This window comes from Stegastes partitus, unplaced genomic scaffold (genome assembly GCF_000690725.1).
Source record: "Stegastes partitus isolate 25-593 unplaced genomic scaffold, Stegastes_partitus-1.0.2 Scaffold278, whole genome shotgun sequence".
Taxonomy (NCBI): domain Eukaryota; kingdom Metazoa; phylum Chordata; class Actinopteri; family Pomacentridae; genus Stegastes; species Stegastes partitus.
This window is the reverse complement of record NW_007578009.1, coordinates 58,047-82,550: the sequence shown is the minus strand read 5'-3', so window position 1 is coordinate 82,550 and position 24,504 is coordinate 58,047. Positions and strand designations below refer to the sequence as shown.

The following is a 24,504-nucleotide window of genomic DNA, read 5'->3' as shown; positions in this document are numbered from 1 at the left end:
GCCTGCTGTTGTTTTCCCTCACCGCTCCTTTACCAGCGCCTTCCTTTACCTGTCAGTGAGGGGAGTAAAGCTTTCCTTCAGCTCCAAAAGAGGCCCCGCAGCCTTTCACATGACAGCCTTCCAGTATCCGCGAACTCCATTTGGATTTGAAACTGCGCCAGGAGAAAATCAAGTGACACAGGCCACACAGAGTGGGAGGGCGGGAGGGAGGGAATGTGATCCCACTTGATTGTTGAGAGTTTATATAGCGAGTGATGACAAAGTGCTTTATGACTTTGCAGTGTTCGCTGGGCCCTGCGATTGAAGCCTTATACAGGCAAAGCCCCCTGGTGACCTTGGCTTGTCAAATGTTCTCATTTTCACCAGGAAGGAGCCGGTGTTCAGCAGCCACTCACAACTGGCACGCTGCTTTTAGAGAGACAGCCACAGAGAGCTTTTGGAGGTGACCCATGCTTCCTTACTTTCACTGCTGAAACACTACTGAGGAAATGCATCAGTCAGAGACAAACCATTAAATTATAAGACTATGTAGAATAGAAAACCATTAATATTTAAAACATAAAGAGCAGCTACGCTCGTGGCTCTCTGAGGCCGAACTTACACCAAAATTTAGCTTCGAGCTAAATGCTAATGCTAAATGTTGACATCAGATAAGCTTGCATAGAGTGTGAACATGCTGATGTTACATTGTAGGTTAGCATGCTATCGTGTTATTACTGGTCAATTAGCAACACAGCTGGGAATGATGGGAATGTCAGTAATTCCTGCAGATATTTTTAGAAGTTAAATTTTTTTTTAAAGTTAACATTTTGACAGGAGAACATTATAGTTTGTACTGCACTTCATGTTAATCCACCCAGCAGCTGTCGAGACGTTTTGCTAAAAAAACAAACTGTCAATCTTGTGGTGGCACAGTTAAGAAGAAAACAAAGGGATACATCATCTGGAAACCATGAACATCAATTCAAATGTTGTGCCAATCCATCAGCTGGATGCTTCACTGGATAAATGAAAACTGTGACCTGTTGGTGGCACTTGGATTCATATTAACCACTGTTGGGACTTCAGTCTGAATCAAAGCAGTTGGCTGATCAGTTAACCAACACATTATCCATCTGTCACTGGCTAACACTGCCATTCCTAGAGCCACGCTTTTATTGTGTGGCACAAAAACACTGAAATATAAAAATTAGCTTTATTGGAAACATGTCAGAAGAAGACTAATAGATCCTCACAGCTAATAGTGATAACATCAGTAGAAACATGGGTTTACACGGAGTAAATGGATATCTCCAGAGGGATGACATAACTGGTGGTGTTTCTACAGGCCGGTCACACATAACATCAGATTGCTCCCAGATACATACTACATACATCTTATCTCACCGGGAAGAGGAAGAATAATCATTTCATCCTCAGGCCTGCTCTACCTGCATTGACTGTGACCTTTTCTATGCAAATCGCAGGACACTTCCCCTTTGAGTTAGATGTCTAGAAGATGGGTGGAGCCTTGACGTTTGAAGAACTGGACCTGTGTTGCCAGGATGTAAATTATCCCAAATCAGTGCACTGAGAGAAAAAAAAACAAAAAAAACAAAAGCTGGACCAGGATCAACACTCAAGGACTCCAGGAGGAGTTTTAAATGAGTAGAGATGATGTGTGCACGGTGCAGACGGAGCCCTGGTAGCCCTCTGACTGCTGTTGCTGCTATGGGCTAACAACTCTTGCATTGATCCAGGGAGACACTCAGCCCTCTAACCTGCTGAGTGCTCAGTTCCAGTGAACAATGGAGTTCAGAGCGCGTCGATACACTATCCTATTGAGTGCTCTCCGTTTAGCAGCAAGATTGATGAGGTTAAGGCTCCCAACCGGGGAGCCAAATGGTGTCAAAACCAAGGTGTTGCTTTGGACAAACAATCCCTCCCTGCACTACCACATTGAGAGGCGCTGGTTACCGGCTAATGGGCCGCCTCTAACCGGGAAATATATTTAAATAGGCACAAGGTTTCTGGATGCGTATGCAAACTGCGATGGATGTTGTTGAGACGCTTGAAATGTAGATGAGAATATGAGGGTAGGATAGACGACGCTTTCTGGACAGGAATGCACTGCAAATCCCCCAAGACACTAAATGATGTACAAGTGGATTTATTACTGTAGGTCCCTATAAATCTAAGGTTGGCCTGAACTCCAGGGAGAGGTTAATGGATTACAAAGGGATGTGGTATCGAACCTCGGAGAAGTTTATACACCTCATCAATATGTGAAATGCTATTGATCATTTAGACCTTGATAAATTAAATTCATACACTTGATAACGCATGGTAATATTCAGAATACCCCATGTGAGGGAAAACTGGCAAAATGAAAACAAGAAGTGATTTGATCTGTGATGTGGATACTGATGATTGTTTTCCAACCAAAAATGTAGTTACTTAACAAAGATAGGACACATTAAGTTAGGATGGGGGCAAAATTTTCCCCAAGTTGTAATCTATGTAACATATCACACTCTTAACTTGTTGAACAGCCTCTCTTATGTCATTCTGTTAAATCTAAAGCGTCATTAGGATATAGCTTGCATATGAGAGGATCAATTCCACGAGACAAGACGCAGCTGGAGTCGAGGTCAACATGAGAAATTGTACATCTGCTGCAACATGGACTACTGGGTAAATACACTGAAAACGGCCAGTTGGTCATTAAGTCCAAGACTTTGGTTCAGAAAAGATAATAACTACTGGATGGCCTTCTATTAAAGGAGAACTTCTCCAAAGTCTGCTTACAGGTCTTGGGGAGGATTACTGCTTTTATGAAACAAGTTGTATAAACCCGTTTGTGCTTCCAGAGGGGAGTTGCACAAAATCTGTTGGGGTCAAGGCTACATCAGCCACTACGTCTTTAACACACTTGAATCTCCATCTTCATAGCAGCTGTTGATTAGCATTGTGGGTAATGCAGACACCAGGTTGTGAAAAAAGAATGTGTGGAGCAGAATATAAAAAACAGAACCATTTCTCTGCTTTGTGAATGTTAAAGGAAGGCCAGGCCAAATCTGTAGAGGAATTTTTCATGCACATTTCGCGCATCAGCAAGTTTTGTACAAGTTAGTTTTGTAAGCAAGTTAGGAAAACAAGTGCTGAACCATATGCAGCATCAGTACAGCTCATTTAACATAGGACTACAGCGAAAATCATGTTTTTAACCTTATTAACATGTCCATATGGTGCTTTTTGTACGCTAGAAGACACATCATGAGAAAAACAGGTAGTCAACACCATGGCTGAGTGTTTTCATGAATTAGTCTCAACAAATTACAGGATGTGGATTTATTTATCAGTACTTCTTCTTCAGAGTCAGCTTCCGGTTCAAACATGTGTTGCTGAATTTCTCCAAAACTACAAATTGCTACAGATTTACAATGCTCGAGCAGAGATGTAGGTAAGCTTGTGCTTGAGTTGCAGCGAGCAGGGAGCAAGACATGGAGACTTCATAGGTCCAGTAAAAGAAACAAGTGCTGAATTTTTAGGACAGGAGAGGAAAAAAACTAATCTAAATCTAAATCTGTAACTTTGGCACACAAATGAGTTGAAGCAGGAACTGTAGAGGGACTTTCAGTCTGTTTAGCACTGTAGCTGACAACAGCTTTGACGGCTGAAAGTCTGACAACGTAAAGCTGACTCAGATGTAGTGAAATAAACCTTCAAGATTCAGGTAACAACGCTGCTTTCATCCGGGGACGCCTCAGGTCAAACTAGGAGACACAACTTGACGAGACCAGATTACCATGAACAGTCACAATTTCCATTTTGTCTCTGAAATAATTGATCTATCGGCTCCTTTCTTTCCACCTCTGTGCCCGTCTCACCCTACCACACATATTTTTTGTGCATTTGGGTAAGGCAAAAAATGATTGGGGATTAAATTTAAATCAGTAATGGCTTTCTTCAACATCTTCACAGCATTGAAAATGGAATTATAAACCCAATTTTAGAAAGCAGAACTCACACTACAGAAATCAAAAAACAGGCGCTGATGATACACCTGATGAAATAAACTTTCCACATTCAATGTATAACCATGTCACTTACTCATTTGTGGAGAGAAAGCTAAATGAAAGGGCTGAAAGTCCCTGCTCGGTCATGCTATCTCATAATTCAGTAGCGCGTGATTCATGATTGCATACAATATACACAAAAGTAGCACAACGTTCTCGTCCGTATCGGGTGTTACTGAAACCTTACAGCTGGTTAGCAGAAGAGACACAAAACAAAAAAAAAAACCCTCAGGGAGCACAGAGAGATTTGACCTAAAAATGATTTTAGTGTTCGAGGACCTTTGGATTTTGTCAAAAGGTAAAAATTTTTCAGCTTCAAACTTGCAAATGCAACTTCAAATAACAGTTTAATTAAGTAATATAAAATAAGCATCCCAGAATAGAGTCTTTTTTTTTAGCTAAGCAGTAAAAAAATCTTGCAGTAAACCTTCCTGCGCCTGAGCATCCACAACCACATTCACACACACACATCTCAGAGATCAAAAATAAACCCCCGAAAAAAACTGCACAACCCACTTAAAGAACACGTTCTGTGTGATTTGAATTTAATAACAGTTTTCTAATATAAACATGAAAATCCCAGTAATACCAGGATTATCCTTTAATGGTACAGTAGATACAGTCAAGTGTATATTGTGTCTAGCTGGTTTAAAACAAATGTAACAGAGATTCCTCTGAAGATAAATCAAATTTATTACAGTTATGGCTGAATTTCAGACAGTGTTTAGCAAGTTAGAATTAGGACCAATTACTGAAACTACAGTGTTTTGCGAAGCATGTTAAGTCTGTACTTATTTTAACAAAAGTTATTCATCCACAAAAATTCATCTCTCTTACATCACAAAAATAGACTTTACAGCATACTGCCATCTCTCAGTACGATAATCTCCATCAACATCGTTAAACGTAATCAGGCCCAGTGTCTCGCTAAGGTGCAGTGTCCCTCTACCTTTTCTGTGTTTCCATGAAGGCCATGTGATGAAGGTGGAAAATGGCACAACAGCTGATATCCTTCCTTCTCATTCACGGACTGTTCTTGTTAGCTCGACACCGAGTGAGTAATTCAATAAGTCAAGTATTCATTTATTACTTTCCTTTTCAATCATGGGGCATTTTTTTTTTTAACTTCCCCTATCCACCTCCACACTGAGAGAAAAAAGAAAAACAAAAAACAAAAGTGATACGAGTTGTGCAACTTCCATCTGTGGCAGCACTCGTTGTCTTACTGCAGCTTAATTACAAAATATTGGCGCCGTTTTCTGTAAAGATTACTCACTGTAGGAGGCTCTACGTAATTTGGACCGGAGGGTTTGTCACAGAAAATAATACAATGCAACTGGGCTTTCTGTATTAGATTTCCGCTTTTAGCCTCCTTGACATTTCAAGCTGCATGAACTAATACATCTGTTATTTGTTGATCATTTGATTATTAACATACTTCACAAACCAAATCAGCTGCCCTGCTGGAGACACAGATACAGCTCAGCAGACAGTCTGGGTTTTCTCGCCTGCCACGCACAAACACACTCGCAAAAGATGCACAATTCAGCCCTCAGTGATAAAGGAAAGCAGGGAAAAAACATTCATCTTCCCCTCCTTTGAGCGTATGAGCACTCTGACACCGGCATGGAACAAAGCCCGTCATCACATTCTAATCTCGAATTTCAGGGCTTTTATTTCACCCAAATGCCACCCTGCTGGCCTTGTGAATTATTGACAGACTGACACCAATGCGAAAGGACACATAAAAGAGGCTAAAAGCTCCGGCCCTGGAAGAGCTTGTCCTCTCCTATTGCCATCAACAGGGAGACAAACTCTGCTAATGCTCCACTGGAAGCTCACGGTAACTTTGAGACTGAAGTACCAACATATGATTCCTGACCCACAGCTGCACTGTAACAGCAGAGATATTCTGTGCAGCGCTGCCTCTTTGGTCTGAACAAGAGCCTTAGTACAATTACAAGGACACCAAGGCAAAGCTGTGAATTATCTGATCAAATCATGAAAATTAAAAGCAGTAAGTCACACACGGTTAGTACTGCATACAGGCTTTTAAAGTCGCTCGGATTTGACTACTGCTCGTCGTTCCTCCTTTCAAAGAAACCTAACGACACTTGGCTCGGCGTGCAGTCATTTCGTTTTGCATGATCAAAAGTGAATTGTGGTGAGCCATGTGTCACTAAACACTCCAATATTTGTCAGTTTAGCATCTTCTTACGCCCACGTCTTCTCCTCGTTCTGCTCGACACTATACGATGTTACGCAAACAAGTGGAAACACACAGTAAAGACGGATTAAACATATTAAAAAAACAAAACAATATAACAAAAACAAGCAGAATGTGTGTGAGCAGAGAGGAGCGGAGGCGTCGGCGGAGATGAGAAGTGGTGTTTTTGGAGAGTGTTTTTTTTTTTTTTGTGCTTTCTGCTGTCGTCTAATCAACCTCGCTCTCGTTGCTGGCACCCTCGGGCCGCCTCAGTTTGTCCACCTGTTCGTTAATCTGTCCATCCCCACCTCGCCGGTCCTCTGTCTGCATGCTCAGACCCTCCTCCTCCTCCTCCTCCTCCTCCTCTTCCTCCTCCTCGACATGGCTTACATCATCCTCCTCCTCTTCCTCCTTCTTCTCCTCCTCCCCCTGCACCTCCATGCGGACCTGATCCAGTGGCAGCGTCGCGACCAGGCCCACGGTGTCCCCGTTGATGCCGTGGGCGCCGTCGGGCCCTCCCAGTACGTCCTGGGGGATGTGGTGTCCGTCTTTGACCGGGGAAGAGTTGGTGGATTCGTTGCTGACGGGGGAGATGTCGCTGCTGCTGTTGGTGTGGTTTACGGACGGCGAGCCGGACACCGAAGGCGGCTTCAGGGGAATCTGCCATGAGGGGATCTTAGGTATAGTGGGAGTTGAGGGGAATTGTCTCCTGTTGAGGGGGGTGGAAGACAAGAGCGATGAACAAAATTAGGCCTTATCACAACTTCATCAAAGACCTCGCTGCCATCGAAATGTGTGAAGAGCTTTCCCACGATGTAATCAACCATAATTGGGCATACTGTGACCAAAAAACTATATATAGCTTCCAGTCAGGTGTTGACTAAGAACACATCCTCAGCAGCGGTTTACGTTTCTGCACGCAGCCACGCTCTAAGCATCCCATCTAATTCTCATAATTACAGCAGAGAAAATGGTTTTTCTCCCCCAAATAGCCAGATGTTCAGCACACCTGGTAAAGATGCGCAGAGATTTTTTAATTACACCCACTGGCAGCTTTTAAGATCAAAAAGACAACGTTGAATGGGTTCAGCACTTCTTGGGGCTTAAAAAAAAAAAAAACAGTTTGGAGATGATTTGAATCATGTGAACAGGAAGGGAACAAGTTTGGAGACAGATGGTGATACAGAGCCTTTATTTTGTGATTCAAGCCTTTGCCAGAAAACTCATTGTGGGAGTCAGGATGAAGTCAAAAAGGCAAATGACAAAGGGATTATTACTGATTAGAATGTATGAGAGGAACGAAACATGCTCAACTAGACAGTTCTGAGGCAATTTTTGTCCTTGCTGGTTTTCTGATGTACACTCTTACTTCGGGCTTCATTATAGACACTGATACATAATCATGCATGCTAATGGGCCCGACTGAGCTGGGCTGTGCCTGACTAGATTGAGGAACAAAGCAGGAAAGAATGAGGGAACGTCTAGCAGCATACAACGCAAATTCCCTTACACCTTGTTAGTAACATTGTAGGTACAATCTGATTTTATAGGGGGCTACATGTAATCAGGACCTGGCAGGTTTTTCAGCTCGCATTAGTAATTTTTTTATTTTTTTTTCCACGTTCATCCTTCATTTCGCACTCATAAAGTTCAGCTGGACCAACTGTGCACATGTGTGTTTATCCTGCTTCCCAATAAAAGCATTAAAACTCAGAGGACCAGCTGATGCCTGCAGTATGCTAATTGGCCAAGTTGTGAAGTGAAAGAATGGTGCAATCAAGTGTGCAATTTGCAAGAGCAATGTGACATTATGTATTCCTTTGTTTTATGCATTCAGACACAAACTTTCAGACCGTCTATAGCGGCGCAGCACAAAAGAAGCGTGAGATTTAAACTCAGACCTTCAGGGACAATATATATGCACTGTGGGTGTTGGTCGGCCCTTTTTCTCGGCTTTCAACCACATCTCATGGGATTCCTCAGCACGTAGGAGGGAAGGCAGTCCTATCACAAGGCATTAGCTGGGTGCCAGCTCAGCCCTCCATGCTTCAGTCATGTGATGGCAACAGTCATCATAGTAGTACGTGTTCCCCGCATAAAGATTTGTGAAACTAGTTTCAAAAGTCAACAATTGACTTTCACAATCATTGCATGTATGTACTCTTTAAGGGGACCTACGCAACTGCTGCTTGGCTTTCTTGGCGCCATGTTTGGAAGTACTTATTTGTGTGTTTTATTTATATAATTATAAGATTTTTTGTGTTTCAATCTGTATGAGCTGTTTTTATTAGCTCATTCGAACCAAAAGCAAATAAAAAAGAAGCACAAAAAATTTAATTAAAGTGCAAAAGCAAGTAAAAATGTTCATTAAAAGACAAAAATCACATGGAAAAGATATAACACATGTCAACAAACCGTTTGTTTGGCAGATCAAGCTGATGGTGCTTTGCTCCGGTTTAACGCTGTCAAATAGTTCAAATGGACTGCATCAAGGAACTCAAAAGTGCACGGAAACACCAAGACCTAAGCCTCTCTACACACACACACACACACACACACCTGGTCTGTTTCATGTGAAAGGGGTCTGGATAACTTTGTTACCTGCTGAGCAGTAAGCCCTTCAAAGAGACGATCTCAGCCTTCAGCTCTCCAACTGTTTGGTTGTCCAGGATGCGGTTGGTTGACGACGATGACTGTAGGGAAAAAAACACAAGTGAGACACACACACAACAACTGTCACAAACACACACGCGGACACAAAAGCACCGCCGGGGTCACACGCGGGGTCGCAGCACAAAGCCGGTACACTGTAGGTCTTTCTGTGCTTGGTCACAGCGATATGACCTAATAAAAAATAAATAAATAATAATAAAAAAAAAGGGACATGCTACATAAACAAATACGGCAAATGCAAATGCTAAAGCCAAATGTTTTCGTGTAGTCAGGTCATCCATCACCATAACAACCTCACAGCTGCCTGCTGCTGGTGACGACAGAAAGCAGGACAAACAACCTCAGTAAGGCCACGTTTATAAGCCGCCAGAAAGTCCAGGGAATCATGCTGCTTTTTACATAATTTTCCATACTATCTAGAACAGATTAGGCCAGTGTGCAGTGTTTTGGATAATGATTATCTTGAACAATGGCCACATTCATGAAGGCAGACCAAAGCTTAGCAGTTTGTTTTGTTCTTTTTGTCTTTTATCAAAGGCGCGCGTTATCACTCACACTGGTGCATAATGGGAAAGTATTTGAATGGCAAATTGCTGCCGAAAATCTGTCTCTGCAGCACTTTTTTAGGGACAGGCTGGACTTTGACAGAGGCGGCTATAAAATGATGAGTTTTGATAAAGGCCTTGAACAAAAAAGAAAAAAAAAAAGCATCACGACAACAGCCAAATGCACTGATTAAACTGTGGCGGGAGCAAAATCTGCAACATGAATGACAGTGGAATGGGGAAGAGCTCGCACACACATGACACACATGTTTTCATTGGGCCAGTGATGTATGTTAAAGCACCCAAAGGGTCGCAGGATCAAAGAGGGGTCACGCAAAGATTAACAACATGGAAGAAAAGAAGGAAAAACGTTGGCTGGCATTACAGTTTATGAGACATTCTCACATCTGTACTCCAAAACTATTCCAATAAAGCGATCTGAAAGGCAGCATCACTCTTTAGTTGTGACTAATCATGATGAGTCACATCGTCTGGCGATGACACCGAAATGTTTGGGAAGCAGTAAGTAGATAACTGCTCCTCTTTCCTAGCCTATTCCTGCATTAAAAAAAAAGCACAAACATGTGCGAGAGCAAGAGAATAGAGTGATGAGACCAGAGGGAGTAGAAGGAGCAGACAAGGGAAAAAGTGGGATAAAAGAAAAGTAAAAACCGTAATTAAGACTCTCCTGACTCGCCAGAGGAAGCTTGTTAGAAAGCGTGGACCCCCTATCGAGGGGAGAGGGATAACTTGGACTCTTTCGCTTGTAATTAAATCTACGAGAAATTAATTGAATCACATCTGAAAGGGATCAGACTCATTTACAGTGGATGGAGGGAGGCAGAGGAGGAGAAGTGTAGGGAGACAGAAAAAGGAGGCGAGGGGGAAGGAGGATTTTTTTTTTCTTTTTTTTTGGCTCTTATCGGCTACTAAACCTCGCTGATAAGGAGCCGTGTTTTAGAGGTGGTGCATTGGAGGCCTGCTGAAGACACTCTTATTACAGCCGTCACCTCATTAGAACCATCTTAATCCCTCGCCTCCCCAAGGCACCCGTATAATAAGGCTGGATTCTGCTTCTCTCTCATTTTACGTTGAAAAAAATTAATTGCCGTATAGGCTGAGCTAAACGATTTCCAAGGCAAGGAATCAACTTAGGAAAAAGGCAGATTTCTCCAAATAGCTGAAATGTGATGATTTTTATATACTTATATCCCATAACGTAAGGAAAGAAGGCTTTGGAGCAGACTTGTTAACCACCAGCTACATACATAATATGCATTATCTACAGAGCAGCACCATATAATATCTCACATCAAGGCTTGTCACACAACACTAACTCTGACATATGTCTTATTAAGTCTGAAGAAACCTAATTAAATGTTGGGCCAGGGCTGAATTTCAGCTCTGAGATACATTATGTCAGTGTGTATATACACACACATTGTGTAAGGACGGTGTGTTAAGTGCACTAGGTGTTTGGGTGGAGGCTGAGTGGTGGGGGTATCAGTGACTGCAGAGAATTAAAGTATGCCGACTTTAAAAGCCCAACCTGAAGTGCTGACAGAGATCCGATAGACCGCACGAGTGTGTAAGTTGGGATGTTTTAGCAAACTGCTGATCAAAATATTTAACCTCTGCAATTATTTATCAGCTTTGATTACAAAAGCGCCTTTTAAGAGATAATTCCATTACACATTACAGCACACAGTCCAACCTACACGACCATTCCTAACATTATTTCAGCAGTAACACACTAAGATTTTTGGGTTTTTTTTGCTTCTGTAATAAAATTAAATGACATTTTTTTAATGGAAGCTATTTTTGCTGGTATGTGTCAACTGACAATTTTACTTTTCTCTCTTTATATATATATTTTTTCTCCCTCACTCTCTCTTGATCAATATATATGTATATATAGAGAAAATATGTATATATAGATAGAGAAAAGATGTGTATATATACATCTCTATCTGTCTGTCTATATACACACACACATACATGTGTTTTTCTACGTTTATATTTACCCATTCAATTGCATATCAGCAGCTTCTTTTTTTGCATATGTATCTGAAATTCATTTTATTTTCTCTGGGCGACAGCACTGTTTGCTAAATGTCACTTCTTTGCTCTCTCTCCTGCATCTTCTGTCCCTCCACATTGTCCCATTGAATAAAGGTGAAAAGCTCAAAAAAAGGAATCTTTAAATGAGTGTATCTAAAACATCTTTTAGCCCGTTTTGTATTTTGGTCTCCAGAATGTGGACATAAACTGTTTCATACTGAGCGCTCGACAAGAAAAAAGATATTTTTCAGGTCTTTTATTCATCTTTTTTCCACATCAAATTGATAAAATAAATAATTTGCCAAACTTTTGCATACGGCTGGAGCTGTTTAGAGGCCTCCTTTTACTGCAAACATATCTGACCTCTGAAATTGAATCCTGTGCTTCTTTGTATGTTGTGCAATAGAAAATATATATATTTAGAGCCATGAAAGTGCTTGTCTCCTCTCCTCTCTCTGATATTTGTCTTTTACCACAGTTCCTGGTGTACAGGTGCACGGCTCTAAGGACTCTGTGTGGCCTAAGAACTGGAGAACATAATTCTCCACTTGGCACTGCACATCACAGAAATCATTATGCATGAACAAACAACCAACAGACAACCTGCCACAACTGAAATAACACAAACTCGCCCTATCCGAGTGGCGCCACCTATTAAATTATCAATCACCACTGTGCCGGCTGGATGTGTTTTTTACTGTGTTAATACTGCTCATAGTAAAGATTTCCTCTAACTGGTTTAAAAGCCTTGTAACTAATATGTCTCGGGTGGGTGCCTGGGTGTGATAGGGGTCGGCCTATTTCTGCTGGTTAACTGAGTGCTTCAGGAAAAAAAAAAAAAGAAAGAAAGAAAAAAAGAAAAATATATATTACAAGCAAAGGGGAAAAAAAAAAAGAGCAACTCTAGCAGCACCCAAGGACGGCAGCGCATCTGGCTAAATGAAGATAAATGCCTGTGGACCATTAGCAACAAGATAAGATCTTTAACAAGCCTTGTTTAAGAGCGTCTGAAGGCAAATTAATTCACAGTTATTCCGCCGGCAGACAGTGTGTTTTCGTGTAACACATGTATATTTATGATGGAATTAGTTTCAAAAGGAAGTCCCCAGAGGAGTGTTTTTGAGTGGAAACACTGGTACAGTGCAATTGATTTCACTCTATTTATGCACTTTCCCACTGGCAGTTCGTCTCACGCAAGCAAGGAGGCGGTTTCTAATCTTCTATGTAGTATCCACTAATAAAGAGAACGATCAGTGAGTTGAGACAGCAGGGCAAACACAGTTAACAGGCAGATTTGTAATGATAATGGAGCAGAAATAGACTTGGCTGTTTAACATCAGGGATGAATCATCCTGAGGCGAATTCATCCTCAACACCAGCGGTAGAACACAGCGGCACGTCTTCGCAGAATCATGATAAGTAAGAAAATAGGGGGAAAAGACAGAAAAGCGTCCCGGGCTCTGATGTCTGGAAATGTGCAGCATCAGCCTGTGTGTGTGTGTGTGTGTGTGTGTGCGTGTCTGCGAGTGTGCGTTTGTGTGTGGACACGAGCCAGTCGGTCTAAACTCTCCTCCATAATGAGGTCCCCAGTTTAGGGACAGTAGACGCACTCCGCAATTGAGCGGTTTCAAACTACGAGAAATGTTTACTTAGCAGCTGAGGAAACAGAAGTCTCCATGTGTTTTGGGTTAAAGGCACATTTCCGCGTTGAGAGGTATAATTGCTAAGCGTGGCGCGCTTTGAGCAGCGTGGTGAAGCAAACCCTGAAAGCCACAAACGGTGAATGATAAGTAGCTCTCCAGCTCCAACATGTGTTTCTCATCAAACATCCCGGACCTGAAAACAATTTCCCAATTTCCCCCATGGCCCGAGACAACAGAGGGCCTCGTGCCGACTCACAGGGAAAATTTAAGATCAACACTATAACTATAAAGCACAGTTTATGATTTGTTTAATGGGTGTTTTGATGGGAAATATACTTTTTATACACTACTGCTGTCCAACAAGGCACTCATAGCAAATGAAGTAGACACTTTTTAATCCAATCTGTGATTTAAAGATGACGAAAGAAAAGAATGAGCTTGGTGACGGAAAACCTTAGCCGGCTCTGTGTCAGACCAGCGTGGGGTCGAATCATATCATCGCGCCCAAATAATCACACATGCCGATCTGGGCCGCTGCTGTTTTTCTAACACCACACACGGAGAGAAATGTGTGGCTCAGAACTTGAAACGGTACAAAATGAGCTATGAGTCGTCAGTTTTTGATGAAGCTCGTCCAGGGAACAGATCCATATTTTTCTTCCTGGTTTGTGCCGAAGCAGATGTGTCCGCATATGTTTTCCTGCGATATCCAGATGCTACAGTTACACACCCATGTGCTTAACAAGCTGTGGACATAAAACATTGTCTAAGATTGTCTCTTCCGAGGCAATTTTTAGAGCCCGGAGATCATAAAAGGATTTATGAGCAGCGTTATAAAAAGCAAGCAACATTTCATCCCTGCACATAAGTTTTTAGAACAATCACTCAGTCCGATTCACCGAAACACTTACGATTCTGAGTAGATTATGGACACTGTCTATAAAAATCAAGGCGAAGAGCAACGATATGGTTAAAGATTATGGTCCCGTGATGAGATGCACTTTACTTTTTTGTAGCTTGTGTTCTGATGATATACAGTATAATAAGGCTGTCTGTCTTAGGTAGTTATGACTTGAGCGGCGCGGAAGAGTTTAGTACACAGAGGCCTCGAAAACCCTCTTGCATCTCCTCATCAATCTGGAGATTTTAACCTGTAACTCGAGTTTTACTGAGCTCTTCTGTACTTGCAAAGTTACTGCCTGTCCAGCTTCGCTCAGAATCATCAATCACAGATCTTAGAGGCGCAATCCGTAATTTCTCATTCATGTCCCAACGACAGCAAAAGCTTCATTTGTTGCCAGCTTTGTGAAGTTGTTTCATCTCACTTGTGACAGTTTGTAGGAAAGATAAAACACAAATATACGTTCAGAAGGAAATGGTAAAGTTTAGATGGACTGTTAGGAATTTAGGATTAACCACAAAAAAATGTGCCACCATCTGTTTTGACAAAAATACAATTCACAGGTTAAACTAGTGGAAAGCACAAGGTGATGTGAGGCCCGATCTTCTAGCAAATGGCGGTGGTGCTTCGTGAAGGATGCTGGTGGTAGCTACCTTTCCTGCAGCCAGTTCCTCAGAGAGCTCCTGGATTTTCTGCTGCTGCTGGATCAGGAGCTCCTGTACGGAGGCCAGAGTCTGCTGCAGCTGGTTGACTGTGAAAAACAAGCAGAATAACAGACAAAAAAAAAACAAAAGCGAAAAAACAGGAAGTCAGATTGCATGATGAGATTATTTTAGTGGTACAAAACTGAATATGTGTACTTCCACAGAGATGATGACAGACCCGATGTGACTCAACTCGTGTCGCTTGATCAAAGCCGTCCTCTAAGAATTGTAATCAAAGCTAATACTCGGTAACTTTAGTCGCGGCTTTTTCGGTCCGAGGCGTTGGGGGCGGAGGGTGGGAAGGAGGGAGGTGGGGGGGCCACATACGATGGAGGTATTAATCTCTAGTGTCTGAACTTAAATCAAATAACAGTCTCTAACCTTCCATTATCCACCCAGACACTGCCTTCTAATGCATCTTAAATCCTCAAACGATCAACAAAGGAAAAAACAAGGCTCTCATTTGGGAGGAGGCTGCCAGACAAAATGTCCCCCCTAATCCTAATAAATATTGTTCTTTTTCCATTGACTTTGAAGATTGAATTAGTTCAAGTGTTGGTGTTGGACGAAGGTGTATGATTTCAAATAACACCGGGCACAGTTTGTTGCCCCCTGCTTCCAGTCACGCGTGTATTACCAAACAATGCATTAAGTTTCCCCGAGCTGATTATATTACAGAAAACCAATAAACATTCATATAAATCATGGGCGTGTAAAGTGTTAAATCAAGCCTAATAGGATTAACATCAACAGATATTGTGGCGGTCCACTGCTGAGGTTGTCAGGCCAATGGTTAAAAGCCTGAGCTGCAGCCGGCTGGACGGGATGTAGAGAAACCTACTCTCACATTAACCCGGGCCGGGACAAAAGACAAGAGAGCCCGGGCTTGGGAGCTGTGTTTCTTTTGAAAAAAAAAAAAAAGAAAGAAAACACAGCGCAGACAAAATATTTGATCTTTCAAAGACGCTAATATCTTGTAGTGACACCTGTGTTTAAATGGGTGGAGCTGTATCAATATAGGTGGGGTGCTGAAACGTTTTGATCTCTTCCAATACGAGTTGGAGCAGGATCCTTTGGTCGGGACCCAAAGACCACTGTGCAAACAATTTCATTTTTCGTACTCGGTTTGTGATCCAGAGTGTGACCGAGCTTTCTGAAGACGGCAATAAAACTAAAATACCGTGGCTATCCCTGCTTAAAAAGGTGTTACTATGACAGGGTGTGCACTCGAAACCAAGAGCTGCCCTATTAGTCTTTGATTCCACCTCACCGCAAAACAGCTTATCCAGATGTGCGGGTCACTCTGCCAGCCTGTAATGCTGTGTCTCCTGAATTACCATTGGCACCACTTTTTTTTTTTTTTTTTTCTTCACCCACTTCAGCCAAAACAGCCAAACTCTTTTCATGTCTCTCCACTAAGTTGACTCCTTCGTGCTGCTCAGACACTTGACAAAAATGCATAACTTCTTATTCCCAGTTATCACAGACATGAAGCCAAGAATAATAATAAAGTCAATGACTTTGGCCAGGCATGAATCAGAAGGAGGCTGTTGCTGCGATGTGTGTGTGTGTGTGTGTGTGTGTGTGTGTGACAGAGGGAGAATCAGAGACAAGATGATGTGTGAGGCTTGCAGCTGCTGCGAGGAGGGCGCACATTGTGTATTCAGTAAATTATTCAGTAAATACCTCGATATAATGTACACTACATATGTCCAGGCCTGTCTCTGTCTTTAATGGCCAGCTGGTCACCAATATGGCTCCCACCAACAAAGAGTGCCCAAACAGCCGCACAATTCCATTACAGCCGGGGTGCGCTGAAGTAGTTCCAAGATCCATTCATTAATTGTCTGTGTGAAGTTGTAGGCAAATCATAATGGGAGTCAAGGCCCTTACTCTTGAGCTGGGGCTGGCGAGAGAGACTAATGTAGTCCCCATTCAAAAGGATACATCACCTCATTGCGCCTGGCACTAGAGAAATACATGAACTTTAACAAAAGGGGGTTCAAGCAATTGGCAGCACCGAGGCAGTCGGTCGCTATTACTCAGTGCAGCGAGGAGAGAGGGAGCGAGAGGGAGAGGAAGACAAAGGGAAAGCAGGGGGAGAAAACTCGCGGTGTAATTGCAACCCCTCTCCCCAACTGTTAACTACAACAGTCATTAACTACAATAGCAGCTTGGCTACTGCAGTCATAGCAAATTAGTTCCCCACATTGGCTGAAGAAAAGACCTGTGTTTTTTTTTTTTTTTTCTCCCACTGGAGTCTCACCTGCTCACCGGTAAGAAAAGAAAAGAAAAGAAAAAAAACACGGCAAGACTCTGGCTGTGAAATGTGCCGTCTTTGCTGACAAACAAAACAGGGTTTGCAAGTTGGCAAATCTCCAAAAAGTGATAAGTAGAGCAAGAATGGGCAGTGAAATAGCCAGAGGAAATGTGTTTGCATAGTTGGGAGAAAATGACCATAAAAGAGCATATATTTGTTAATCAGATTCAGGGTGGCACGCCTCGCACGCGATCTCGCACAATTGCTACCCTCCACCTACCTAAGCCAGCCAGAAAACAATAGCATGGGTGTGACAGGATAAAATGATAACAGCCATATTTTCATCTACACTGCGTGGCTCCGTGACAGCAGCAGTAAACTCAAATTGTTAATTTGTTTTAATTTGGAGATGAAGGGAAAGTTAAACAAAGCGCGCTTGTGTTGAAACTGGCGAATCCTGTTTATTATGAGTCAGGTTTGGCTCCTCTTTGTTTGTGTACTGCTACAAAAAAATGAAGTAAAGCACAGGTCTTTTGCTAGTTTATTCAGTACAAAAGCTTTAAAATACAGAGAATAATTCGGCAACTGGGAAAGGCAAGTTCAACATATTTATTGTAGGATAAGAAACTCCTGAGGTGGAGTTTTTATTTACTTTGCCTCTTATATGGAGAAGAGAAAACAGCTCAAATTACTGTGAGTTATGAAATTTAAAAACGACTCAATTTGATTTGACTCTATTTCTAACAAAAAAAAAAGTCAATCACCGACCTAAATTATGCACGCACACGGTCATAAAAGTAACTCAAAACTCACTTTTTAAGAGTTGTCTGGTTTCACGTCCTGTTACTTTGTGCCTTAGTTTGCGGGGTAAACGTATGGAACAGTCTGGATGATGATCTCAAAATGAGATCTAAACTGTTTAAGAAAGAATCACAGAAAAAGGTTGCTTGACAAATGGGCTCTGGAGTTTCTAAAGAGTCATAGAAGGTTCGATGCAAACAGGAAACAGCAAGATATGAGATGTAAAAGATATGAAGCTGGTAGGAACTAATAAGGTAAACTACTTGCTTTCAGACATTATTGTAGGTTTTGGGTTTGGTTGTTTTTGCTTGTTTGTATTGTGTATTTATTCTCCCTTTTGCCTTCATGATACTGTGGCTGAAATAAATAAAATAAATGCAAGTGTTAAAATCCTCCAGGTAGTTTGAGGAGTCTTTAAAAACACTGTGTAAATAAAAATGTATCCTCATCATTATTATTAACAAAATACAAAAACACCACAGTTTGCCAGAGCCTGTTCTTTCTTTTTTTTTTGTTGTTGTCAGGGCACCTTTTTTCTCAAACGGGGGGGATTGGTACTTTTCAGGTGAAAACATACTCCGGTTCAACACTACTGTTAACGAGACCAAAGTTTCTCAGAGTGCCTCTCTCATTTACGCCTCCCTGGATTTTTAATTATACTGACGAAGAGCTAGGAAAGCATCTCTCTCCCCGCTTCTCTCGCTCCACGTCTTGACAGCCAGGTTGAGATTCCTCACCTGTCCAACATGGGAGCCGCACCTGTCACCGTGCACTTAATCACACTAGGGCCAGTGCTGAGCCCAGACGCCACACAGTGCCACGCCGCACACATATCCTCGCTCGCAAACACACACATGCACGCACACAAAATTAAAATGAACTTTCTGCCCACCTACGGGAAAGAGGGGTGGATGATGATGATGGCGATGGAGGTTTGGATTGGGGGGGGGGTGAGGGTTGGTGCAGGGAGGTGTGGAGGTGGGGAGGGGGGAGAGACGGATTGAAGGAGGGAGGGGGGAGTGAGAGGGGGAAGGGTGGGTGAGGAGGGGAGGGGGGGGAGAAAGAAAAGTTGTCATTTCCCAACTCCTCATTAATATTCCGAGGTTAAGAGCTTTTCAGCGAAACGTAATTAATTGAGCCCGAGCCTGACAGTAAACAAGCAATTTCAAATTAAAGCGAAATGACAGCGGCGTCATTTGTTAAAAACGTGCGGGGCCCCCCGATTTTGGCGACAGATAAATGAGGGAAAATGTTAAGGAGGGAGAAAGTGATGAAGATATTAATCTTCACCTGTCTGTGTCAGCGTGCCACTCATTGCCGCAATGTTGCTTTCCATCCTCTGCAGATGCTTCTTGTCCTCTCGGCTTCTCATAATGAGGGGAAGGATGTATTTCTGCAATTAAAAGCACGGCACAATATTACACTTCTCTCTGGTGGAAAGGGGCAGAAAGATGAGGAAAAGACGGGGCCATTCAGACTTGGCAGAGTCGGGTCAAAGGCATTGTTTTATTGGACTCGTGCCTCACTGTCTAAACTGCATGATTAGGTGCATGCGTTTCTACAGCAAAATGTCAAAGCAACTGATAATAGGTTGTTGCACACATCTAGTGTTGAAACCATTAGTGGGTAAGAGAATTAATCATTTTTTTGTAAACGATTAGTCATTTATTTATCAAGCAGAAGCATTAAATATTTCCTGGTTCTAGAGTTGCTGTTTTTCTAAATCGCACACCACCGTAAATAAATGTATTATTGTAGCCAATTAAATTAAAAAAAGCAAAATGCATAAATGTGACAAATCTTCTGGAAGCAGTAACCCTAAAAACATACAGTATTTAAATGAATCAAACCCTCGTAAGGAAAGCGACCGACAGGCCCACAGGGAAAGACATGGTGGTGAACACTGGAAATAGTCTTCCCCAACCAAAAACAATGTCATGTTGTTTGTCATCTCTCTGCCGCCGAATAAACAGAACTCCACCAAATGATATGCATGTCTGACAGCCAAATGAGGATGTTTGTTATCCAGTGTTACACAGCTTGTGAGTATTTCATTCAGTCCTTTACACGTATGTGTGGAGTCAAGTACACCGAATAAAAATCAAGGTCCATGCGTCCCTAAAGGGGCCCGCTGATCTGTTTTCAAAATCACAATTTAGTTGTTTTTTTTTGTTGTTAAGGCTGAGTGAGTTAATCCCTCGCTGCCAGTTTCTAGCTCTCTGCCGGGTTTTCTCTCCAGCTCAGGTGGCAAGCAGCCACACCAGCGCAAGTAATAAACACTTTTTAGAGAAAAAGATTAAATGGGTGTCAACACGTGGTAATTAATAAGTGGGTTGCTGGGAGTGTGGTGTTTACAAGGTGCACCATAACATAAATAAAGTATGGGCAGAAGCTTGGACATATGGTGCGACTGGCGCTACGCTCTAGTGACATGACAGCAACCTGTGCCGTCCCACCAGGGAATCCCACCTCCCAGGTGACTGGTGGCTGGCAAACCCTGCTGCATGGAGGAAACAGTGGACTGGTGCAGAGTGTGTTTTTGTCTGCAGAGTTAGGAATGAGCGACAGAAGGCCCTGAACGCTCGTGTGAAGCCTTATGAAAAGCTCTGTAAAGGAGAGTGAAATGATGGCGCATGACTGGATCTAAAGAGGAGCGGGTTTGTCTGACAGGGTCGGGAAGGCATATGTACGAACATCGTATGTGCTCCCTTCCTCGCTCTTATACACACAAAGGAGAACGGCCTGTCATCTAGGCCAAGAGCTACTGCTGGAGCTCCTGTCCTCCTCTAAAACGAGAGTAATGGCTTCCACATGCCACTCAGACTACTACTAACAACCACTATGGGATTAATGTCACCGGGGACAAGGGGCCTCATGAGCTCATGTTCAAGGGCTGCTAAGCCCGATAAAAACCAGGGTGATTATTTTTAGTCTGTAGGACGTCAAAAAAAATGGTTGTGTGCTGTGTTAGCAAATTTATTTTTTAAAGGAAAAAAAACATCTACTCGAGAGGGGAAGTTAAAAAGAAGGGGTTCAAATGACATCATGCTTTGACGTAAAGCGGGGTAGCTTTAATAACAAGACCAGAGTGATGTTACATACTGCCGAGGCGCCTTCTATTCTAGCACTGTAATTCATCATAAACCAATGCTTACCAGTGTCAGTGTAATGTATGAGAGAGGCAGTACTGACGGATCTTAGGATGCTGTGAATAATATGTTTAACTAAGATTCCCTGCGAAAATAAAGTCAATGAGGAAACACAGTCAAAAAAAAAAAAGGGTGTGGTGTAACTTGCCTTGTAAAGCTGATGACAGCCAAACGCGATGCCCACCAGGATGATGGTGAGCGCACCGTAGTCTCTCCATCTGTATCCTGCTGGACCTGGATGAAGTAGAAGCAAATGGGGTAAAACACTGATCTTTGGAACACTTCACGCATTATCGCACTGTGAAATTCTAACGTGTACTAATAATGCGAATTTCATTGTGATGGATTACACAACACGGGCAGGTTTCACGCGCAAGTGTCACCTAATTGATTTTCACACTGTATAGAAATGAAATCAATGGAAGCCAACGGATGGGTGGGGAAGATAGAAAAACACATTTGGCATACATTTAAAACCCCAACAACATGGTTTTGCGCAATGATTAGTTGAGATGTTAAGCATACAATTTGTACTTAATGAGACAAAACATGGGGGTAAAAAATAAATAAAAACTTTGATTAAACCTCTAAAAACTCATCTCTGTGTATCAGAGTTACAAATTAGGAAGATTTTACCATGAAAAAAACCCCATCATGCCTTAAAATGTCTTCGAGTGAACTCTGCACGATCTATGAAGTCCCTGCATCTATCTCCACCCAGCCCTCCGCCGCTCACTGCAGCTCGAGCACACCAGCTCGCTCTACTTAAACACTGTAAAACTATTCTACACAACATAAAGCTCTACTATCAGTCAGCCATACATGTTTGAACCACATTCTGCAGAAGAACAACGATACTGGAAGTCCCACCCTACAGGTTGAGAGAACTGTTTCTTTAGATTTGTTATTATGATGCACTGAAGTCTCAAGGCAGAAATGACCACTGAGCTGATGACTTTTTTCACTCATTATGTGTCTTCTAAAGCATAAAAAAACCACCATATAGACATACTAACAAGGTAAAATAACTTGTTTTTCAATAAGAAGGGGTTTTTAAGAAAAGGGAATTGTACAGTGTCTTCAGAAATGTACTTACATACTTAAGCCTCAGGAACAAACAAACACTCCCTATCCTGCTCTTGCATAAAGGACACTATTGTCTTCCACTGCTATTTTTTTTTTTTTTTTTGCGAGGAGGGGGCCATTACATTGTTTGTATATAAACCTAAAATGAACAGAAAGGTATAGGGGGAAGTGTACTTGTGCGTTCAGAAGTTGACTGTTTTGCTGAGTGACAGATAATGTGAAAGTGTGTCATTGTGCAAGCTGTCATCTGGGCAGGCCAACTGTCTGTCAAGGTGGAAATTCCCCACTTAAGAGAGGCATTCAACTGAAAATGACACTGAACAACAAACAGGTCTGGAGGAAATATGTGAGTTGTTTTTTTTCTTTTTCTTTTATTTACTCTTGTGGGGCTAAAATGAAAAGGAAATTATTAAGAGGCTAGGCCACTAAAGTACACCACTGATATTCTATTACAGGTCTGATTTCACCTAATGGGTTATGTGGTACATGTTTACTGGCTTGAAGTAAGTAAACCAGATTGATCTTGCGCCTTAGCACTTGTGTGATTTTACATGCAAATAAAATGAGAGACCCACTGTCATACCAGACTATATGGAACATTTTCAAGGTGAATGCTGTTTTATTCTCCTTACTCAAGGGCAAGTTTCATTGCTGCCGCAGCATTCAGCAATGAACCTGTAACCTTTCCTATCGAAAAATTTTGAATCATTCTCCAACATCCATATGGTAACCACATAAATTTGGGTCTTCATCAACATTATAGCTGCGATAGACTGTCACCTATCCCAGAATACCATGCATCTGAAAGGCCTGGGAGTCCTTGGGATAGGTGGTTGACCCTGAACAAGCCTCACTGCATCACCAGGGGTCTTCACTTGCTCTTTCCCCCTCCTTTTGGACCTTCCATTCTTCCTCTGTCTCTCCCTTTTTCTATACCATTTCCACTCTGCCATCTTCCTTTTTTTATTTGGTCACTTAAGCCGTGGAACTGTGGTCTCCATCCCCCGTTTTTCCAATCTCCTCTCAAATTTATTGGGTTCAGTGGAGGCCTTCCTGTCCTTCTACCGTGTGGAAATAGAGATCAGAGTATCCATTACTTCGACAGAGATGGATGCGGGTCCCTGTGCACCGTCCCCATAAGAAGGACATCAAAGGGAGGTAGCCCCCTCTTTTCAGCATGACCCCCCATACAAGACTCCCCGCTCTCACCTCATTATGCAGCTCTCTTATAGCCGTTTTGATATAAAACCCCCCACTATGGACAGAGAGCTGTGAGTCTCCCTAACTACATGGCCATCCCATCAACATCACTTTCATTACAAAACATGAGATGCCGGGGGAGTCAAGGACAGTGTGGTAATAAATGAGGGTGGAATACATCTGGAATCATTGTCATATGGGTTAAGCATCACGCGGACTTCATTCTGCATTGGTAAATCAGTGGACAGCATTCATAACCTCCTGAGGTAATAAAGATACAGGTTGCGGTGTGAGGTCTTGCCAGGGTGGAACCCCTTGAAACAGGATGGCAAGACACTTCACAAGCTTGTGCTGTGCAGTGTCATATTCCCTGCGTGTGAATTCACAATCAAGGTGTGTCCTGAATGGTATGCATCAACTGGTGAAGATGCAAGCGTTCAGATAATCCTGTTTTAAATTAATCAAAGAGCAAGAGGAAAGATCTCTAACAGCAAACCTGCACTGGATGCAGATCTAACTTTTAAATTAGACTCAACTACAAACTCTTTCGGAAGTGAGCGAGCACACATAAATATTAATATCATGTATATGCACAGGTGTCAAAGGCGAGAAAAGGATGTATGTACTTACTGAGCGGTGCAGGAGGTAGCTGAGTAGCATGGAGTGGATGTGGGGGCCCCACAGGGCTCAGAGGCAGGATTTCTTCTGTGCTGCCAGAGCGCTGGATGGCCAACTCTACCTCTTCATCTGTCAGTCCTGGAATCAAGACACACACACACACACACACACGCACACACCTTTTAGAAATTCGGAGGATGTGCAGCGACTGCGCGTTAATGGGAAAATCCAAATGGCTCCTTGGCTATCATAATGTACACTTAAATACTTCCCAAGCTCCCCACAAATCTTTTAAGTACAATTTAGAGAAAGTATGTCAAATCTCATTCAATTTTACCAGCCCTCTCCTTAAAAATGCATTTTCATTTCATAATTCAGAAATTCCACCGAGACTTTCTGTTTCAGGGACATCCATCAACGGAAGATAGTGCGGGAAGGTTCGCACAATGAAATTCGAAACTCTGCTAGCCTATTAACTGCCACCAAAGGCAAAGAAAATAAGAGTCTGTCCACTTCTCCAGTTATATTTCCCACGTGGAGATTTCATACACCCCAGACAGCGAAAATGCATTATTTTAATTTCTTCATTGTAATGTAAA

The 24,504-nt window shown here is 42.3% G+C and overlaps 1 protein-coding gene across 1 annotated transcript in view; it reads right to left on the bottom strand.

The window, feature by feature from the left end:
• Positions 1–4,582: 4,582 nt before the first annotated feature.
• The window catches only part of pex14 (peroxisomal biogenesis factor 14), a 51,486-nt gene continuing 31,564 nt past the window's right edge, over positions 4,583–24,504 (bottom strand). Inside the window, exons 4-9 of the mRNA XM_008282574.1 lie at positions 23,918–24,043; positions 21,150–21,235; positions 19,143–19,245; positions 14,741–14,838; positions 8,866–8,957; positions 4,583–6,973 (exon numbers count right to left, since the gene is read on the bottom strand). Coding sequence (XP_008280796.1) covers positions 6,493–6,973; positions 8,866–8,957; positions 14,741–14,838; positions 19,143–19,245; positions 21,150–21,235; positions 23,918–24,043 — 986 coding nt within the window. The 3' untranslated portion in view covers positions 4,583–6,492. The remainder of the gene's footprint in view (positions 6,974–8,865; positions 8,958–14,740; positions 14,839–19,142; positions 19,246–21,149; positions 21,236–23,917; positions 24,044–24,504) is intronic.